Genomic DNA, 21290 nt, shown 5'->3' with positions numbered 1-21290 from the left:
CTTCACAGGCAAAATGAAGTACGGTGGAAAGTCTCACAATTAACACCTTCACTTTTTCATTTAAGAGGATTTAAATGCATTAATAACATGAAAAATAATTACTATATTGATAATAATAATAATAATAATAATAATAATAATAACAACTTCTTGGCCTAAACAGCTCACCATTCTTTCTGTTTCATAAACACATCACACGTGTCTCACCTTCCTGCCTCCATTCAGATACATATTTACGTCTGTTTCTACAATCAGTCCCAGTGGAGTTCTATGTTTGCCTATGCAGGGAAATGAGGGGGGGGGGGGGAACAATTACTGTTGAATCCAGCCTGTGTTTTTATTAACGGTCAAGCAACGATTGATTTTATTGAACCGACTTGTTCATTTCATGCCTATTAAAACAAGGTTTCTTTCCCTTCAGATTGGCTTCTTGGCTTTTTAATGCAACATGGAGAACTGGCTTAATGGAATAACACAAGTAGCAACACTTTGCATGAATTGTTACATATTTTATAAAAATAGTTTAACTTCAACACAGAGGTTTGTATTGCTACCACATTTCAGCATCTAGCTTCTGAACAAACATTGCCACCTTGTGGACAAAACAAGGTAGCGCTGTGAAGTTACTATGATGAATTCGTTGTTTTTTTAAGAACATATAAACTGTACAACTATATATATACATATGTATTTAAAGTTTATAATAAAAATGCATATGTTTTTGGTACAACCCATCCAAAAATCCCTCCATCCTCTCCTAAATACTGATACAATACGTTACACATCAGTGCTCTCCCTTTCCTCAGTTTTCCCAGCTTTCCATTGTTTGCGGGAGCGCAGGTTGTGTTCAGGGGACATCACTTGACCAATGGGGATGCGGTACATTGATAAACTTCCGGTCAGCAGCAGCATCAGTGTGGCTACCACAGTAGCTGCCCAACTGCATGCTGGGAGACCAATCTAGGGGATGAGAGTGGGAAAGTATTTGTAATTAATGTAATAGACTGAGAACATACTCATTTGAAGAGTTATAGAGATGTGGAGTAGAGTCACATGATTTGGACTTGAGTCACAGACTTATACTTAAAACCTTTTTACTGAAAAATTCTAAAACTATAACCAAGGAATGTTATATTTGAATCTCGAAGTGGTAAACACAGAACAAATACATTCAGATACATGGTTTTCAAAGTACAATATTACAATTATTTGGTGTTTAAACTTCAACTGTTTGATTTATACATCTTAATTAAACACCAGAGTGATAAACACTGGTTAGAAACACTAGTTTTCTGACATGCAGATATTGTTTTCTTACCCTGAAGTAATGTAGCAATACATTATATTACACATTGTAGCCAACAAAAAAAGAGCACTGATAGTGTAATGCTATTTTCACCCTCCTGTTGTATATGTAGTTCCCACCAATTGAAAGCCTGATAGTGTTCTGCAACCATGGTATTGCTACTGCTCAATCTGAGGATAAAAATAGGTCCTCCTAGGCTTTTAAAAAAAGAATGAAATATCGAAGGCCTCTCAGTGTCAGTGCTTTATGCACACGTGGCTGGAACTGAGTGTACTCACCGTTCCCATAAGATTACTCAGAGCGATGTCAGCATATGCGGAGAGGAAAGCTGCGTGCAGAGGAGAAGAAATTAGGCTAAATATATCTTCAACTGTTTCACTCTTTGGGTCGCTGACGTCTACTGCAGAAGGTACAAAGGTTGGCCCTGTTGGATTCAGACTGAAAGCTCTAATTAAGAGCAATTTACCCAAAGTGAGCAGATTACCTCCCTGCCAAAACGATCAGCACTAATGCTAATGCACTAACAAGCTGCAGTTTCAGATGAGCTGTAAATGTGTTTCTCTGCATTCATGAATTCAGAGGAATACAGGAAAAAAATCACATTAGTCAGGCTTTGTGGTGCCAAAATGATTAACCAGTTCTAACCATTTAAGACTGAGAAAATTGCCAAAGGAGTTGAAGGCAGTGCATGAAAGTGAAGTGGAAACATGTATGGAAACCAAGTCCCTTCATGATTCAATGAGCAGGCTGAAGATCATGTGATTGTTTTTAGTTTAAGAACATGTTTTGACTTCCTGTATTTAATAATGGAGGGAACCCTTTACCTTACTTAGAAGGCATGATTCAGCATCTATTTGATAAGCAGCATAGCATCACAATGCCATTAGTGATGACTTAAAGCTCCGTTAAATTACACCATCAGAGTCACATGTAAACCGTATGTTTTCTAAAAATAGGAACTTGTTTACATTTGTCTGTCTTGTTTGACTGGATGAACAATGTTCATAGATATTAAAAAAAGGAAGATGAATGTTATAGGTAAGCAATTCTGTAGTTTCACAGACAGCATGTGGCTGCAATAAGTACCGTTATTAATTCTCAAAAGATGTGAAATATGCATATTTAAATACTTCAAAATGACTTGTTGAAAACATTGGAGTTAATAAGGTATAAACAGTGTTACTTTAACAATCCTGTTCTATATTTGTGTATTTAAAATACTGTGTATTGCATTTGTGTTTTTTCAGCACCATGGACAGAGACTGTTCTGATTAAATCAACATGTTGGATTCTGTTGCCCTCCTGTGGCAGAGTGGTATGACAAGAAAAATATGAAGCAAAAGTGTGGTTCTACTCTAAAGTCGTATATGTATTTGAATAGTCCTGCAAATCAACGCATCTGAGGTAGCTATTATTAGGAAATATATCTTGTAATACTAGTTTTTCTGAAAAAAACAGTTTGTTTTATTCTAAAAAGATATTGGCTATGGTACACAATGAAATGTTGAACGATAGATTGTGTGTGTGTGTGTGTGTGTGTGTGTGTGTGTGTGTGTGTGTGTGTGTGTGTGTGTGTGTGTGTGTGTCACCACTGGCGATGGCATAGAGATGCGTCCTCCAGCTGAAGGTGAAGAAGAGTCCTCCAACAGCCATGCAGCCAAGAGCTCCATTAAACCCTGACAGACCCGAGTAGAGAGACTCATGATGCACCGCCATCGATAAACCTGTCACACACACACACACACACACACACACACACACACACACACACACACACACACACACACACACACACACACACACACACACACACACACACACACACACACACACACACACACACACACACACACACACACACACACACACACACACACACACACACACACACACACACACACACACACACACACACACACACACACACACACACACACACACACACACACACACACTTAAGCCTCTACACATATAATCACAAATACAATGAGTCACCTATCTGTCGAATCTGCTGTACTACAATCATCCACCTGGTGGCGCGTGACTCAAACTGTTGTATGGCTGCCCTTCATTTTAATATTTAATTTGCATGTAACCTAATAAGGAAATGTTGAGGTTTCCGTTCCATTACCTCAGAACTACATATAAGGAATATGAATATCTGGTCCATCATGGAGCTTGCTAATAGATATTAGTTTGAGGTCTTGTGTAGTAGTGTTTCCAGGATATGATGCACTAGGGAGGAGCTGAAATATGATTTGTCTGTATTGTCTCTTGTATTTCAGATTTTTCCCTTTGGGAAAAGGCTGTCTGTGTTCAGCCAGAAGTCATGTGATGACCGCGAATCAGCTGGGCAGGGGAAGTCCTGACAAGACCTTCTGCCTCCTCTATAGGGAATTGCAATACAGAAAACAGACTCAGTCTGGACGACATGAGAGAAAGAAAAGCCTTGGGTGAGATCACACAAGATAGAGAATCCACAGTCTGTAAATGGAGAGCTTCAAAGGTATTTTTCATTTATTTTATACAGTGTGAACCTTAAAAATTGGAATGCATTTAGCGTCAGTTGACTGGTCTTTGACTTGCCAGACGAGGCACATAAACAAAAAGCAAAATACAAACCCATCCTCACTTATACTAACTCCTATTTTAGTATGTTTTGGCTAATTGAGCATTAGTAGAGAAGACTAGGTCAGAAAAAGGACCCGCAGGTCGTCACCAAATTCCTGCTCCCAAATCAATTTCAGATTGGCTGTCGGGTTAGGGTTGAGGGAAACAATAAAGCCAGAAATAGGAGGTGGAAGACCAGCAAGTGATCAAGAGGAGGAACATTTTTAGCAACTGGATCATTACACTAAGTGGTAGTAAACACCCTGAAGTATCTGAAACCTTCCGAGACGAGACTTGATGGAAAAACAGACTGTGATAGCACGTTTCTGAAAATGTATATTAAACCTGGAGAAATTGCCAAATAAAATAACATTGTCTCTGACAACTGGGAGGGAATGAACCAGCTCGACAGGAAAAATAACATTCAAAAAGCCCTTAAAATGACAAATGCGTATCGATGATTTATTTATGTATTACATTTTCAGTCCTGATTCATTCGTCCAGTCTGGCGAGTACTGCCGCAGAATATTGATGCGTTTCGTGGGTGAGCAGCAGGTCAATGTCTCATGTCTGTACAAAACAAACACTACGCTGTGAAGCTGAAGACATATGCACTGTCTGCACAGGGAGGCGTGCTGGACCAAATAAATCTCAGTTAGCCCCAAAGCATTGACCTTTTCTCTGCTGGCCTTCAGCAGCAGCAGCAGCAGCAGCAGCACCACTGTCTCTAAACCGACACGAGGGACAATAACGATGTCATCAGAACGAGTGAGGCCATTGAGATCAGCTGCAAAGGCCAGAAAGTCGAATAACACAACATTAGATAGATTTGCCCTCTGTGGTTGAGGTTTGGACTGTTTCACCTGACACCCAGTGTCGCAGAGGCCATATGTTCTTATTTTATTTAATAATATGTACAGTTCTTATCATTTTGGGGTGTGAACCCGACAGCAGGAACGGTGTTTTTTTTAAAACAAGTTTGAGCAATACAACACGTATTCTAAGCTGGATGTGCTCCTGGGAAAGAGTTAAGAAATATTCTTTGCACAGTAGCCTGGTCATTATGCTGATCTAACATTTTGGTTGAGTAAGCCCTACCAAACTCATGTAACGCATAGCAGTTAAACTATAAGCATTAACATTGGTGTCAAACATAAGATAAAAAAAGACTTACATGAACAAATGTAAGTTATCATAAATGAAGTTAGCCATTGCTGCTGTATTAATCCTGCTTGGTTTGCCAAAGATTTGTTCTGCAGAATCAGGCCATTTTGAACTCTCTTCTGCAGATAAATGACCCTGTGGCTGTTCTCTTGAGTGATTTCCTTATTATACCAGGCATTGTGTGCTGCAGATTAGCATTCTGGTCCTGAAGCAGACTGACCACACCCTTCCTGCCTCCTCACTCTGGGTTAATGTGCCATCCTCTTCTTCTTCCTCCTCTCAGCTTTCCTCTTTTCTGCAGTCTGCCTTTGAACGTTCCCTCTGCACTCATCTCGTCTTTTCCTCATTCCACACTTCATTATCTTCCTGTCCATCTTCTTGTTCATTATAACCTTCCCTCTTTATTTCTTATTCCCTCTCTTCTTTCCTTGCTTCCTTCGTCACACCCTCACACTCTGCTCCCCACACAAAGGGTGTCGTTAAAGACTAAGGGCAATGTGGGAGGGAGGGCTCAGAGGATGATAACATATTTTACAGTTGGGTTTTTTTTTGTGCGTATGTTAATGTATGTGGGTTAGTCCCACTGTGAAATTGTCTATGGTAATACAATAAGCCAGAGAGCTCTTATTATATTAAACCCATTATCCCTCTCCTCTTTCCAGATGCTTCCTGGGTCCAACCACAGAGACGAGCTGCAGAATGGAGAACAGGGCAGTATGTTGGAATGAACGACTGAAATGAAATGCATATAATGCCGTGTGGATTTTCCAGTGTTCGTGTTTAAAGGCTAACTTTGCATCTGGGCCTTTAGTCTTTTCAGCTGGTGAATCCATCATTCTGTCCTTTGAGGCCTTCAAGGGGGGAAACTGTTTGTGGAGACAGCTAAATGAATTGCTTTAGAAGTTGGCTCATTTTTCAGCACTTGCCAGATATCAGATGTTATTATTGGCCTTTTTCTACAAGGCCCTTTCTTTGTCTTCTTTAATGTTTGTCCTTTTTTATATTTATTTATCCTAGACTTTAAATCTTACTCCATAAAATGTCTATTTAACTGTACACAGGGTTGAGTTGATGTCGAGATGAGTAACAGTCTATGCTAGTGGCTTTATGAAGCTGTATTTTAAAGCAAGGTGGTGCTCAAGCTAAATGCTAATACTACATGCCAATGCTAATCTTACATTTGCTATTGAGCAATAAGCATAGAGTAGATCTGAGGCTGTCCTTCTTTAACTAGAAATACAAAATGAGGATATAGAGGTATAGACCTGATGATGGCAATAGATAGCTGGTTTTGGAGATTTGCAATTTACCTTACCAAAAGTACAGCGGAGGCTGATGGTAATTCACAAAGTGTTGCAGATATTTAAACATAAATCACAATCAAACTTTTCAAATGTTCCAAGGATTGATATTATGAGCCACAACAGACAAATCCAGCTGGCTTGTGCCTTTCAGGCCTGTTGTTTATAATGAGGATTATAGGTGTCATCATGGTTTGTTGTATTTCAACTTTGCCATGTAATACAGGCCATAAATAAACATCAATGTGCATGTAGATTCCTTTTTGCATACAAAAAAAACCCTTCATTGCAAGAATAAATCAATAATATGTCAAACCAGAGATCCAGATGTGAGATTTTCACTTGAGATATCCCCTTTATGTCACACACCTGACTTCAATAGCCTCAATGTCTGTTCCCTCCTGTATTTGATCCCACAATAAAGCATTATTCTCCAATAAATTGAGAGGTGGATGCTGTGGCCTACATACAGCCCCTGATCTCCTCCTCTGGAAACCCCTTGTGGTGAAAGCTTACATCACAATGCTTTGACTGACAGAACTATGGCCTATCTGTAAACATGTATCCCTCTGTTATTCTCCCAGATGAAGTAGGCAGCATTAAGAGGAGATGAGGCTGATTACTCAGAGATGGTGATTACCGTCAGGGGGCCACACATCCCTAAACATCCTCCGTCTGTCTGCCTTAGGTCTCACACCACAGCTTTATCCTTGAAGGAAATGATTCACAGCACCAAAGGTGGAGATGAAACTAACGAAAGCAATGACACTTAGAATGCTTTTCTGAAAGTGGTGAATAGGGATAAAAATGATTGTGAACATCATAGAAGATAATCTATGTAGTTTGTTACATAAATAAGATCATGTGTGTACTGAATTTTGTAGGCAGCGTAGGACAGTAAACGCACAGCAGCAATGAAGAGACTAATACAAATGAATCAATAATACAAATAATCGTTAGTAGCAGCCCTGGTCGAAAATATTGTATGCCTTATATTTCAGATATATAAAGAGCTAAATCAACACTGGCAACCAGAACAATGGAGCCAGACTTAATTTAATATGCTCTGTGATTCTTCAAAATTCAATAAAAAGGCAAACAGCAGCATGAATAACAAGAGTCCAACTGAAAACAATAAAAGTACGGTTGAGCTTTTTAAGATCAATTAAGGCTACAACAGACTGAATTTGGGCTAAAATGGCTCAGTGGAGAAAACATTGAAAAACAAGCTTGGAAAATAAAGAGGTAAGAAGAAAAAGAGAATATACAAATGGCAGAATTAAACACCATGTTTGCTACGTTGCTCCTTTCCCGTTCATGTTGTTGTTGCCGAACACATTCTCATTACAGTCCCATCTGATCACAACTCGTCTGTTGTTGTTGTTATTGCAGCAGTGTGGATGTACAAGCTCACCCCCACTCCGCCTTTTACAGTATGAGTCATAGCTACAATCACACACACAGACAACAAAGTGTTTTAGGACACTGTGTTGTACTTTAAGCATCAGACGGAAGCAGGGGGCTGACGTCTTTAAAGTCTTTCTGAATAGTCACAGTGATGTACATGTCACGCGCACACAGACACAGGCTTGTGTGTGTTTGCCTATCAGTGCCCGGCTAATTGCTTTGTCTCTCTTTAATGTGCCCACAGGCTGCTGTCGGTCCTAAAGTCTCATAGTTATATGCACTGCAGAGCTGACATTTTGCCTTGGTGCCAGAGGGGTTTAATACATCCTTACCTGAATTTAAGCTTGTTGAAACACACAGTAATTCAACATTTGCCATGCAGGCAGCTGAGCCTGCAATCTACTCGACGTCCTCACTGGTACCAGAGACATGAGTTAATGAAACTGCTTTGTGCTACGGGCACAGGTATGGCTTAGGCAACCTCACGAGTAGAATTAGGTGTCAGCAACCAAATATATGCAGTTTGGTTATTTACCTAATTTATAGTTATATTACTTGTGTCTCATATAGTATTAGTGAAATATACCATAGAAAATGGTTACCAGCGATTGTGTTACGCTTTCAAACTAAGTTTACAATTTTATTTTTGGGTACTTTTGAGCCATAATTATATCTTATTGCACTAACGTTTTGAGCCCTCGTGTTCCACAGTCTGCGTGGATGTCCATCTCTGGTGCTCTAGTTTTCTTTGTCTCAGATAAAACGGGCTCTGTTCAATGTGTACTTTTCTCAGCCAAAGGCAGCTGTGTGACTTTTCAAAGTTAGGGAACTCACAAGGGACAGATTAAAGGACAGGGTTAGGGGTTGAGCCACCGACCAAAACGTCAACACTGTGTGAGTCCGTTTGCAACCCTCTCGGTCTTGTTTTTGTTCGCTATTTAAAAAAAGGCACAAATATGCCCAAGATTTTGTTATCAATATTACATTAGCAAAACCAAGGTTATCATCAGTACGGCGACTCTCCTACTTGAACAGAGCAGGCTCTAGAAACACTGGTTCCTACCTTTCTATGATATAAGACCATTTCTTTCCTGCGCGCATACACAAACATCTTAAGGCTTTTTGTTATAAATGTCGTCTTTGTGCCCCAACTGACATAACCGATGATATCATTAGGGCTTATTATCTCAAAATAATCTCCTCCAGAGCCACAAAGGACATTATTACACAACTGTTTTCACAGAGTAACTCCCTGTGACTAGCAAAATTACATTTCTGTGTGAAATGTTGGAGCTTTCCGTGTTAGCAATGAACCAATGATGAGTGAGATAATGGCACTGAAAATGCATACTGAGACCGTGATTAGTTAAAATGATATAAGATAAAAAATACTAACTATAGCAGGAATTCAGGGTTAAACCGGAATAAAGAGTTGCAGCTTTTCTGTTGTAATGTGAAAAGGCGTTGGCTGGTATACATTATCATGTACAGTATGACCTATAAATCACTAATGCACTGTTCCCGTGTTGCTAATGCTCCCACCTCACCCACACACAGATGGAGACTCACCAGCCAATGTTCCTATTGCTGATCCCAGCAGAGCGTGGGCGGCCAGCAGGGGGGAGTAGAGCAGGACGGCCCCCAGGATGAGGAGTGAGGGCCCCAGAGCCCCACAGGCGAAGATCTGACCCACACCCAGAGGGATGCCACGCAGAACCTGGACCAGAGACACAGGTTAAAAGGATTGAGATGAGTTGAAGCATATTGGAAATTATTTTAAACGCCTTTTATTTAAAAGTATAACATCCAAGGAGCACACTTATGAAAACATAATTACAAAATATGAGCAGCTCTTTTCCAGTCAGAACCAGCCTCTCTTTAGTTCACCCAGTAAACACACACACGCACACACACACACGCACACACGCTGCATTCCCAACAGTCAGTAAGATGTGAGGAGTTTCCATGGCGACAGGATGGGTGCACCTGCCAGTCGCTGATATCTACAAGTCATAAATGCAGTTTAATTATATCTCTGCGACACAACTCTTTGTGCAAACCCTCTGTGTGTACACCAGTGTGTGTAGGTGTGTGTGTGTTTGTGTGGGGAAGGATTAAATACATGGTAGTGCAGCCAGAGCAAGCTGGAGACATTAAATATAAATAGGACTGACGTCATCCACATCCCCAGAGAGAGACAGAGGAAGGAGGAGAGGAGCAGAGAAGGAAGGAGGAAACGGAGACGGTGGAAGTAAAGGCGGGAGAGCAATAGAAAATAAATAAAAGGAGTGTAACAAAAAATGACTTTATGTGCTGTCCTTGAAATCGTGGTTACAAAAACACTAGTTGTTTATTGTAAACTGAATTGAGGATCAAAAAAGCTACTGAAAAAGTGATGATGAAAGAAGTAGCAAGTGAGAGACAACAGAGGAATGAGATTTGAAATGCAGAGCAGGGGCATGGATAGAGACTGGGGAGATGGGGAGGAGAGATGAAAAGAAGATTTGGAGGTTTCAGATCTCCCAAGAAGCAAACCAAAGGGAATTTATGAAATGAAAATGGAATCATTTAAAAAGGGGGAGAGACAGAGAGGAGAGACAAAGAGGGAGGAACTGTTATCTACAGGAGGAAACAGAGAGGAATAATCTCTCCTGGCCTGAAAAATGGTGAAAAGTAATCATCTAGTGTCAGGGACACACTGTGCCACGGGGCGCGATGCTTGTTAATAGAACTTTGTGTAAATCTTGACTCCAGGAACCCTAACAGCACCGAGGGGGTTTTGTCAGCGTAGCTAATCTACTTTAGACAACTTCACAGGCAGTTCGCAGATTCTTGTGTGCAAAACTACACATCTCATCCTTCAGCTCTCCTGGCAATTACCGAGCCTCGATTCAGAAACACACAAACAACCAAAAACCTTCTTACATGTCTCGTTGGGTTTCCATCTGCAACATTGTGCATTACAATATCATACAATACTGTGGTTCTGCTGCTAAGATATTACATTTGTACAGTAAAGATCTATTGTATATTTGGTATTTTTGTATTCATTCCTAAAATACAAAAATAATGTTTAAAAGATAGGTATTGCTTTAAATGGACAGTTATTCTACACATCGAGTTATGGCTGTGTCAAGCACTGGAAACTAAAAGATGTTGAAAGTAAAATGTTTCTTGCCTTTGTGTGCTTAAAGTATTGCAATCAGTTTAAAGTATACACACTTTACTCTGCTTTCATGCTATAAATAATCCACTACAAGCACGGGGAGATTCTGAAAGAAGAGTGGAAAATCTATTTTCAATCATATGGTGGCCCCGATCAAATTAGATAATGAGATACAACAGGAATCACACCCATAATACACATTTCTATATATGTTCGAGAAGGAGTTTGTATAATTTGTTGCATCGGCATTTGTTGTCAACATAAAATACTGTTGAACTGTTAGCAGTCAATACATGTACACAAATGCAATCCTTATGTACACTTGAAAGGAGATGGAGCTTTTCCCATTGGTATCACATAATCAGTTGTGCCTGTTTCCAAACAGATGCATGAAGACTGCATTTCAGTTGCTCCTCAAGCATTGAGATGCCAGCTGGCTCACAGAGATCTAAAGCAGCAGCTGCTGTCTCCATTTTATGCCAAAATCTTGTGAGAAGCAGTTCAAGGCGACTGCATTTCATTGCACTTTGGTGCAAGGGTATACCGAGCAACAGTGTGCATTCTATTCAAGGTTAATTTCTGGGGCATAGGTTTAGCCCTTCACCCTGCTGCACAATCTCAGTCCACACAATCCAGAAAAAAGGACTTCCTGAATGCAACAGCCTAACCTCCACTGTGAGCTTTTAATCACCATGGATTGCTAATTAAAACAGTTTGGGCTTATTACAATTTCCGAACAGGGCCTTCATCAGTAACTGTTGCTAAGTAACTGGTGAGTCATTGCTGGCTGATCCTTTGCATATTATGCTCCTAACTTGTTCCCTGCAACACAGCGGACACACAAAGAGGATAACTGGCCCAAAATTAGCTTAAGTGGTTTCACCATATTCACTTATCATGTCACTTCTATCAGTTCTATTTTAAACTTCTAATCACATTTTTTGATGAACTTTGTTTATTGATTTTATATTATTGATTGAGTTTATTTATCCTTTTGTTTGTCTGTTTGTTAGTCAGCAAGTCAACTTATGGAAACATCCTTGGCAGAGGTCTGTGCTCTCCAAGTGTCATTCTACTTACAAGTGCTTTAAATTAAACACTTAACACTGCCTTTAAACAACCATTGAATCAAACATTGGATCCCTCACCTCCACTGCCATGAGCTTGGTGGCGTTGATCTCCATCAGCCCCGCAGGTTTAGCCAGGTGGTGCGGGAAGTAGGGGTTGTGTGGGCCGGTGCAAAGGAGGTAGAGGAAGATGGAGATGTTGAAGGGAAACACCGCGACAGGCAAGTCCCAGCGGTCCAACACCGGAGCGAGACTGCTGTACAGAAACACACTGGAGATGGGGACGGAGAGGGAGGGAGAGTGGAGGTCAGTTTCAGTGAAATGACCTCATTTAGGTGATTTTTTGCAGACTTGCATGGTGTTCATCTTGACGATAAATACAGAGTCCTGCCAACATACATTCCCCGTTGGTATCCATTTCTCACATAGTTTCTTACTGTGTCTCAGAACTGCTAAGGCAGAACCAATCTGCAAAACCTTCAAAAATAAGATTAATACATAATTAAATATGAGGACTACATTTGTATAAAAATAGCCTAATAATAATAATAATTCATAAGTAATTGTTTTGTCTATATTGTCTCCAAAACAATGAAAATATCCTTTATATTTTAAGACATTTTAGAGTTGACTTATCTTTACAGCATGACATTTTTACTTTACAGTCATATGTGAAAGAAAAAAAAGAAGCAATGTTGTTTTGTTTTGAGACATTCTCTGATCACTTGTCTTTTAAAATCTGGGTCTGCAATTGATTTGGCACTCAGTGTAAAGACTTTAAAAAGACACTTCAGAGAGCTGCTTCAAGTGAACACTTCTGGGGATAGGTTATTTTGTCATTCTCTTGTGGCATACTTCATACCAAGATTGTCCTCATGTAGAATCAACGATGACGGTCAGTTGCTTAAAACGATTTCCGTAGAGAGTGTGTCTCACCATGTAGCTGAGCCCAGGCTGGCGGGCAGCAGCAGCCACCAGTTCCAGTCTCCAGCCGAGCTGAACACCCCCATCAGCATGGACACCAGCATGCCGTTAAACCCATGGAGACCTCCTGACACTTCAGCACTACACACACACAGACGCACAGCAATGCACAGAGAAAAAGAAGAATCTATAAAAACGGATTATCTAAACATGCTAAATTGTTAGTTAATTTAACTTTGGATAATAGTTATTTAACCGTTACTTAAATAAAATTAAAAATCTTCAGTAATTATTAGTAATGCTATAATTGGTTATTTAAAAATAAAATTGTGGCACACATTACATTTTATATACTCCATTAAGTGTGTGTTAACGATAAACATCTTCAACATTACAGAGAATGATGCAACAAAACATTAATTATCAATGGTAAATCATTTGTTTTTAACCGTCCTTAAACATTATAAAGAGTTTGAGGAATGATTATCCTTGTTACATGGTTCATTAATAACTTGAAAAGCTTCCCAAATAAAATACTTATGTAGTAAGTTTCCATCTAACATTGCACTGTAACTTTTATTCATGTATTTGACACATTTGTGTTTATTTCATTCTTTGCTCTTAAATGACTGATTTTAAATGCCTTTTTACAATGTGTTTATGCTGCACTATTTCTTAACGCTCTTAATGTCTTTCATGTTTGTAAAGCACTTTGAATTGCCTTGTGTTGAAAGGTGCTATGTAATTAAACTCGCCTTGCCTTGCCTAACTGTATGCTGAAAGATGTTTCACAAATATTTGGTCATCATGATCAAAGCTAAAACAATGCTGATGCAGACACACCAACCGATTCTGTGCAAACAGTAAGGGGCTGAGAGGTTTCCTGAGAGGCAGGGTAGTTGGAGGCACCTACATCCCTAACAGGTGGCTCCACCCTTTCCCAATCAGCAGTATTGGGAGCAGGTGTGGAAACCCACACACCAGGTGCTAAATCACTCCCTCAAGGGAGACAAAGCACACAGAGAAGCTCAGTAGTGTTGGCACAAGGAGGGAGCAGGAAGCACCCTCTCTGAGAACAAGTCTGGAGAGCTGGTAAGTCGGTTAGCGGCCCAGCTACATTAGCCTGGGTTTTGGAAGGTATTTTGAGTTGAGTAAAAAATAAAGCCTGTTTTGATTCAATCGCAGCCTCTGTTTTGATTGCTGCGCTACCACTTTGCTCTTTTGTTGGCCCAGTCCTGTTACAATATATACATACACACATCCTGCTCATCCATCCTGCTAGCTGCGGGCACAAAGCACGTAAATGAACTCTGGAAATATCTGTGGCACTAATTGACAGTAATGATGCAGCTCATAAGACAAAGATAAGGTGTGCACAATGGAAAAGGGACCAATAATTTAAGAAGGAGTTCTCCAGCCTTTTCTTGTGGTTCATTACCCGCCAACCCTGATAGAATGTAAAGTATTATAACGTGCAACAATTGATGGTTGAAATAATGGATTATAGCATTGCCACTGATATTAATGAGAGTCATAAACGCTTATCAGATTGTTTTCATGATTAAATCCCACATTAGCGTTTTTATGGTCCCCATGAGAAAAACTGTTCAGTTGAAATGAGCGGAGGCCCCAGGGGGGAAACTGAACATATTCAACATGTCAAACTTTAAAACATTAGGGACCCCAGCTAACTGGAATTACTTTTTAAACCTTATATAAAATGTAGTATATCAGCATATTCAATGGTTTGCGGCTTATTGTAAATATTAGGACATTTATTAAATAAAAACAGGCAGGCATGCAGCTGTTCATTTTACACAGAACTCTCAATAAACTTTGTCCGAAGGTCGAGCAAATTATAGGCTTGTGTTACAGGGTCAGCTACCGGGCAACAGACAGGTTTACAATGAGGTCCATTTTTATGTTGTGTGGCTCTAAGATACACAGGTCATTACATTTGTAAACACTAACGTACACTTTTACAAGCCTCTCAGCTATTTTATTTTGTTTACATTTACCCGTCTTGGCCCATGATGACAGCTGTTAGTGTGGAGGTCAGTACTCCCAGAGTCCCCAGCAGGGCCTGCCAGGGGGAGGCCCAGCACAGAGCAGCCAGGATGAGAGCTCCACTCAGTGGGTTGTTGGCTAGGATCACCCTGGTCACCCCTCTCAGGCCCCACACCGCCAGCTGCAGCCCAAACACTTTGTCTGCAGACACAGAAAGAAAACAGATGCACATTTTCTTCCCCTGAAACTTCATAGTACAATAACAAACAAAACAAGTTCCCCTGTTGGATTTGTTGATGCCAATACAGGGTTTAATACAAGAACCAAGATGAGAATTTAATGATGATTATGTTTTATGTAGAGGAAGCATTCAGCGTGGGAGTTGTGGGATGATTACATCTGCATATTTTAATGTCAACATCAGCATTTCACAGTCATTTATTTATGACTCTGGCAGTTTAACACATTCCTAGTGTTTGGCAACTTGCTATTTTTAAAAAGTAATGCAATTAATCACATAAATCACTGAGTCCTACGAGGAGACTCAGGCCTGATGAATTATGCAATTTTTTGAACACATTTTCTTAAAGGTCATAACATTTCAAACCTGTGTTTCCTACCTTGCATGTATTTGTTTAAGTGCTCCATATCCCCAGTAAAGAACAGCAGTCCGCTCAACACACGCTGGCCAAGGCTGGCACGACTCCTGCTGGCCTCCGTCTCCTCTGCCTTTGTATCCATCCACATCCCTGCAGCTGCACCGCACCACTGAAAACGTGAAAAAAATATATGTTGTTGCAATGTTGGAAGATCCCAGAGTTTCACTTTACTTAGTTTTGCTTTTTCTTGCTCCTCTGGTTTTTCTCCTGTTGCCGTTTACTCCTTTTCTTTCTCAGTCGTCCCTTCCACCTCCTCTCCCTCTCTCCTCCCCGGTGAGGCTTAAAGGGATGACTTATAAACAAGTTAGATGGGTAACGTATTCACTCTGCTTTTCACCCACTTGACAGAAGAACAAAGTCCAGCAATGAAGCAAAGGAAGATGAGTGAAATCCTGCTCTATTCATCCCATTTCAAAATCACCTCTGTTCCAGCTCCACTGTGACATCCCTTCACCCACTGTTTGTCTATTTTAGTTACTCCTCCACCGTTCATGGCAGCGTACGTGCAAATGTTTGTCTTTCCTTCATTTGTAAAGCCATTAGCACATGTTCTGTTATCTCAAGCCTTTCCGAAAGGTGCAATATGTAACCCGGCTGTCTCTACTGCTTTGTGTTCTACAGAAAGTGTAGTGGACAGCAGAACGTTCTGAGAGTACATTATTATGATTTGTGTCTTTTAGCAGACCTAACTGTCAAACTTAAGAAAACGTTTAGCTTGATATCTTAGCGCGACATTAAACCGTCATATATGGATGTCTGCTATGACACGTTTATGACAGGTTTGGTTGTCTTGGTTTATGTGAAGTTGTCATGACAAGAACATCTCAAACAATGTCACCCTTGCATCAAAAGTGACATAACTTACCGAATGACACTTAATGACAACTGTCATAAGTATTCATTAATGTTTAAGACAGGTTTCATGTTTATGACAATGTTACGTCAGTCTTATGAACACCCATTCAAGTAAAGTGTTACCCTTTATTTTAACTTTGAGTTCATTAAATGTAAGACGATGTTTTTATGAATACATTCCTGCCACCTTGTGTTGTCACAAGACTTGTTGAATGACATGAATAACAGAACTGCTTGTCAAACACAAAAATGCTGGAGGTTCATGCATCCCTGTGTGTGTATGCATGTCTATTTACAAACTCAGAGCTCAGTAAGTGAAGGCAATAACAGCAAGTCGGATACCATCACAGAGGGAAACTCTTCTCTGTGTGAGGCAGTGCAGCGGGGATTCAAAGGGCTTGTTTTTGCAGGTGGAAATTGCTTTTCCATTCAGAACCCCTGACAGCCCATCTCTCTCTCCCGCTTCCTCCGTCCTTCTCACACTATCCATCTTTTACGTGATTCAATAAATACATCCGCCTCCCTATGTGTCTCTGCTCCTTGAATCATTCTATCCACTCACAGACTGAAGGGAAAAGAGAGATGGAAATATGCCGGAGAGGGCTGTAATAAGAGGAAGAGACGCAAAATAAAACGTCGGAAGATTACACTTTGACCTGTGCAATGTGTTGGTTTCATAAGTTTGATGCTTACAGATGCACAGCCACAAAATAATCACCACATTAAGGCAAGCTACTATACTGTAATACAGTACATTTTCATGGTATGTATGTTCTATTTCAGACTTATTTTAACAGACTGAAGGTGACTGATTGCATCATAGAGCAGTCTCAGAGGACTATAGTGATACATTGCTGTCTGCACTAATGGGTTACCAGTGTGCTGTGTAGTAACTGAATACTGACCCCAGTGACATGATCTTTGTTCTAAAGCTACCTTTCAACACAGTCACTTCACTTTCTCACATTCTTCACAGAGCACCCACATATATTTCCTTTAAAACAAACTCCAAACACATTTCTTTGCATAATATAATTCCCCTTCGCCCAACATATTATTTTATATTTTATTTTAGAAAACATCAGGTTCTCACATACATTTATAATTAAGGGTTTGCCAGGACAGCATGAGCTTGACAAGGACACCTGGAGCTTGTTAAAATGTGGGACAGCTATCATCATCACTTAGGTAGATGACCAATCACAGTGCCATGTGACCACACAGTGGGTGACCATTGATCTGATCATGGGTCTTTTGTCCTTTGACAGGGTCATGGGTCATTATCTCTTGACTAAGCCTGTATTCATTAAAAAATATATAAAAGCAGACTCTCCAGTTTGAGTAGCTGAACTCTTTGACACTCAGTTCATTGCAAAAATATCTACCACAAGTGCAAAACAATCAAGTTAACACCTTGCCACTTCAGAAACAGCTATATGAATCTGGAGACCTTGTACATGCAGAGCATATGGTTTACCACTGAACTACATTCAAATAATAAAGCTCTCATTCACAGTTAAATTCACATTCTGTGAGCCCAATCAATGCATTTCTACAGGCAAATCCACGGGAATAGGACAACACGAAAGGTACGAGCAACTGTTCCATAAGGACATAATGTAATTTGCAAGTATTATTTTATCAACCTCTGGCAAGAGGTTACAAATCAAACAAATGTGAGTGTTTGGATCAGATCACAGAAATTCAGAAAGTCACTGAAAAAATAATGAGTGAAATGGCTGAAAGAACCCAATATCTGCAGCAAGTGAAGCATTAGGCCCTAAAACGACTGAACATTAGGCTACAACCTATCTGGTCCTCAAGATGCTTTTTCCACTACACTGTTCATCCTGGTACTTCGGAGTTCACACTAAAAGCTCATTTTAAAACGTTTCCTAGCTGTGTAAACACACTGATAAGAGAAGACAGAGGATTACACTGTTATCTACAAGAGAGAGGGAGGGATTAAATGGGTGTGAAAATGTAAGAATACTCTTATTATTCAAGGATGTTCATTGATTTCATTTTAAGTTTTCCTGGCCATAAATACATCTAGCATATTTTAAGATCTTTAAAATTATCACTTCAGTTTTTCGGCTGAGGGCAAAATGTTTGAGGTTTATTCTCTTGCACAAACACACACTTCCCTTCACTCTGCTAACATTAACTCAAACAACAGACTGATCTGGACTTTCCTTCCCACACACAGATACCAGAATATATAACACTTCTTCCTAAAGCACCATTGCACTAGTAGGCTCTCCTTGTTCTTCACAGTCTATTAGGGAAAGCATCGGAGAGTAAAAGACGGAGGAGGGTGGACGACGTAAGAGACTGATGGAGGATCATTTCTGCTGCTCCAGTGGAGAGCCCTCTGGGTGATAAGTGGAGCTACATCCTGCTTTATGACCTTCTCACATCCCAGCAAATCACTTCCTGTTCAGTCCTTGTTGCCACCGGTTACCCTGCATCTTCTCACATTTCTGCTTCTTACTCTCTCACTATACAGTCAGGCAGATTGAGTAGAACAATATTGTTCTAAAAGTAAAAGAAGGTCAACATTTAGTCTAAAGAAATGTTGCCTAAGTAACAGAACCAAAAAAAAAAGAAGCCCTAATGTCCAAACGAACAATTACATTTCCATAGACGGCACTTTGCTGCATTAGCATAAACCTGATTATCAATTATAAATATACAACTACCTCACTAGAATTAACCAGGAAATAGACAAAACTTAGTCGATCAAACGGAAGCGATACATAACAGAAATGGCACAGGCATTATTGAGCGACATTATAAGTCATAGCATACTATTAACTGCAGGCGTAAACAAATATGAATGTGTAGGAAATGTTCTTTTATTCGAAGCCCAGGAGTCGATTAAAAAGAAAACGAAGTGAAGCTCCTCTTATAAGTTTTAAAGGAGTATTTAATAAAAGGATGCAGCAGTAGGTTTTACAAAAGTTTCACAGCTGTGGCTCAATAGCCTGGTACACGCGTCCACAGGCCGCTGACTGAGTGGAGCTCATCAGTAGTTACTGTCTGGCGGTCCGGAACAATAGAGAGCTCGATTTCACAATACAAACAGGTTTTATAGAACCACCAGGGTCATATCCAAGATGGCTCGACAGCGGCTCTTCTTCCTCCGCAGGCTGCGGAAGTTCAACATGGACTCCAGGATACTCTGCAACTTCTACAGGTGCACCATCGAGAGTATCCTGACTGGCTGCATCACCGCCTGGTATGGCAGTTGCACCACCCTCAACCGTAAGACTCTACAGAGGGTGGTGAAAACTGCTCAGCACATCACCAGGAGGGAGCTGCCATCCATGGAGGACCTCTACACCCAGCGGTGTAGGAAGAAGGCCGGTAGGATATTAAAGGACCCCCATCACCCCAGCAACAATCTGTTCTGTCTGCTGCCGTCTGGCAGACGGTACCGCAGCATCCGGACCAAGACCACCAGACTCAGGGACAGTTTTATACCACAGGCTATAAGACTGCTGAACTCCTGAGCTCTGTGAATGTCTACTCACATCTGTTTATAGTACACACATACACAAATATATATATATATATATATATATATATATATAATATTATATACATCTGCCATACATATCTGTTTATAGTACACATATCTATATATTATACATATCTGCCATATACATCTGTTATACATAATATATGCATCTGTCCATACCTCCTCATTCAACAGTGTAAAGTATTTAAATACTCTCAATGTATTCCACATATGTATATATTTCACATCCTTAAATCTTTATTGTTGTTACTGTAAATATTCTTCTCTCTTTTTGCACTATTTTATCTATCTTATTTGCACCATGTATGTTGAGTTGTTGGAGGAGCATGGGATATAAGATTTTCATTGCCAACATATACGTTGTATATGCTGTGCATATGACCAATAAAGCCTTGAAACCTTGAAACCCTCCACTCATACAATACAATATTAGCTATATGCTAACTGAGGCTAAAAACAACATCCGGTAATACTACCGGAATTGGATAAATATGATCCTTCCTGAAACAGTGAATTATCTTTTAATGTTCTGTTTCAATATATTGATTATTTCTAACAAATGCAAAAGAGAAACTACACGTACATTGTTGTTGAACTTACCTACAATGATGGAAGCCATTCTGTGGGTGTGCACCAAGAAGTCATTCTCAATCAGCTCCAGGTTCATCTTAGCTAGTTCATTCTCAACGCTACAGTCCACTCACTCTGTGATACATTATAACACGTTTTTTTTGTGTCCCTCCTCGAATTCTGAAACATGTCACAAACGTACCGGCACCACAGAAAGACTTCACGGACTTCATTGAAGTATAATTTTCTGAGTGGAGGCATTTTAAAATGTTAGCATTAGCCAGACGTGCGCGTGCTGCTAGCCCACATGGCATCATCCGAGGTGTGTTTGATATAAGGCAAGTATCGTGCTCGTTGGGAGGTGCATTTAATCACTGATTCATTAGGGCAGGTGCTGCAACCTTGTTAAACTATGCAGGGGTACACCAATGCTAACTATAAACCATTGTGAGCTTGTACTTAATTTGCATTATGTCTTCATATTCTATACTGTCCATGTACTGCTAGCCCCACCATAGGTACACTATCATTTCCGGTATGTTAATTGAAAGCAGAAATCTGTTAAAGAGTTCTATCACTCACAATGTTATTGAACTAATCTGATAAAGCATGCTATTTTCTGCAGCTGCATTAATTTAAGATGTACAATATCTGCGGCAGATGTTCAGCTCATTTCATGCATCCACACATCATTTGAAATTCACTCTAAC

At 40.0% G+C, this 21290-nt stretch overlaps 1 protein-coding gene across 4 annotated transcripts; it reads right to left on the bottom strand.

Moving 5' to 3' along the window:
• Positions 1-494: 494 nt before the first annotated feature.
• si:dkey-183c6.7 (urea transporter 1) lies at positions 495-20893 on the bottom strand. Of its 4 annotated transcripts, none has more exons than XM_063900605.1 (9): positions 20611-20893; positions 15573-15720; positions 14964-15153; positions 12958-13086; positions 12103-12292; positions 9358-9505; positions 2896-3030; positions 1585-1634; positions 495-960 (listed from the first exon to the last, which is right to left on the bottom strand). In XM_063900605.1, exons 2-9 carry the CDS (start codon positions 15697-15699, stop codon positions 778-780), a joined length of 1152 nt encoding a protein of 383 aa, XP_063756675.1. In that variant the 5' UTR covers positions 15700-15720; positions 20611-20893; the 3' UTR covers positions 495-777. The 4 variants fall into 4 exon arrangements, with proteins under 4 accessions (XP_063756675.1, XP_063756673.1, XP_063756676.1 ...); XM_063900603.1 differs by having other exon boundaries at positions 20615-20893; XM_063900606.1 differs by lacking the exon at positions 2896-3030 and having other exon boundaries at positions 20615-20893.
• Between the last annotated feature and the right edge of the window lie 397 nt (positions 20894-21290).

The sequence above is a fragment of the Eleginops maclovinus genome, chromosome 14, assembly GCF_036324505.1.
Source record: "Eleginops maclovinus isolate JMC-PN-2008 ecotype Puerto Natales chromosome 14, JC_Emac_rtc_rv5, whole genome shotgun sequence".
Taxonomy (NCBI): Eukaryota; Metazoa; Chordata; class Actinopteri; order Perciformes; family Eleginopidae; genus Eleginops; species Eleginops maclovinus.
This window is presented reverse-complemented; position numbering and strand designations above follow the sequence as displayed.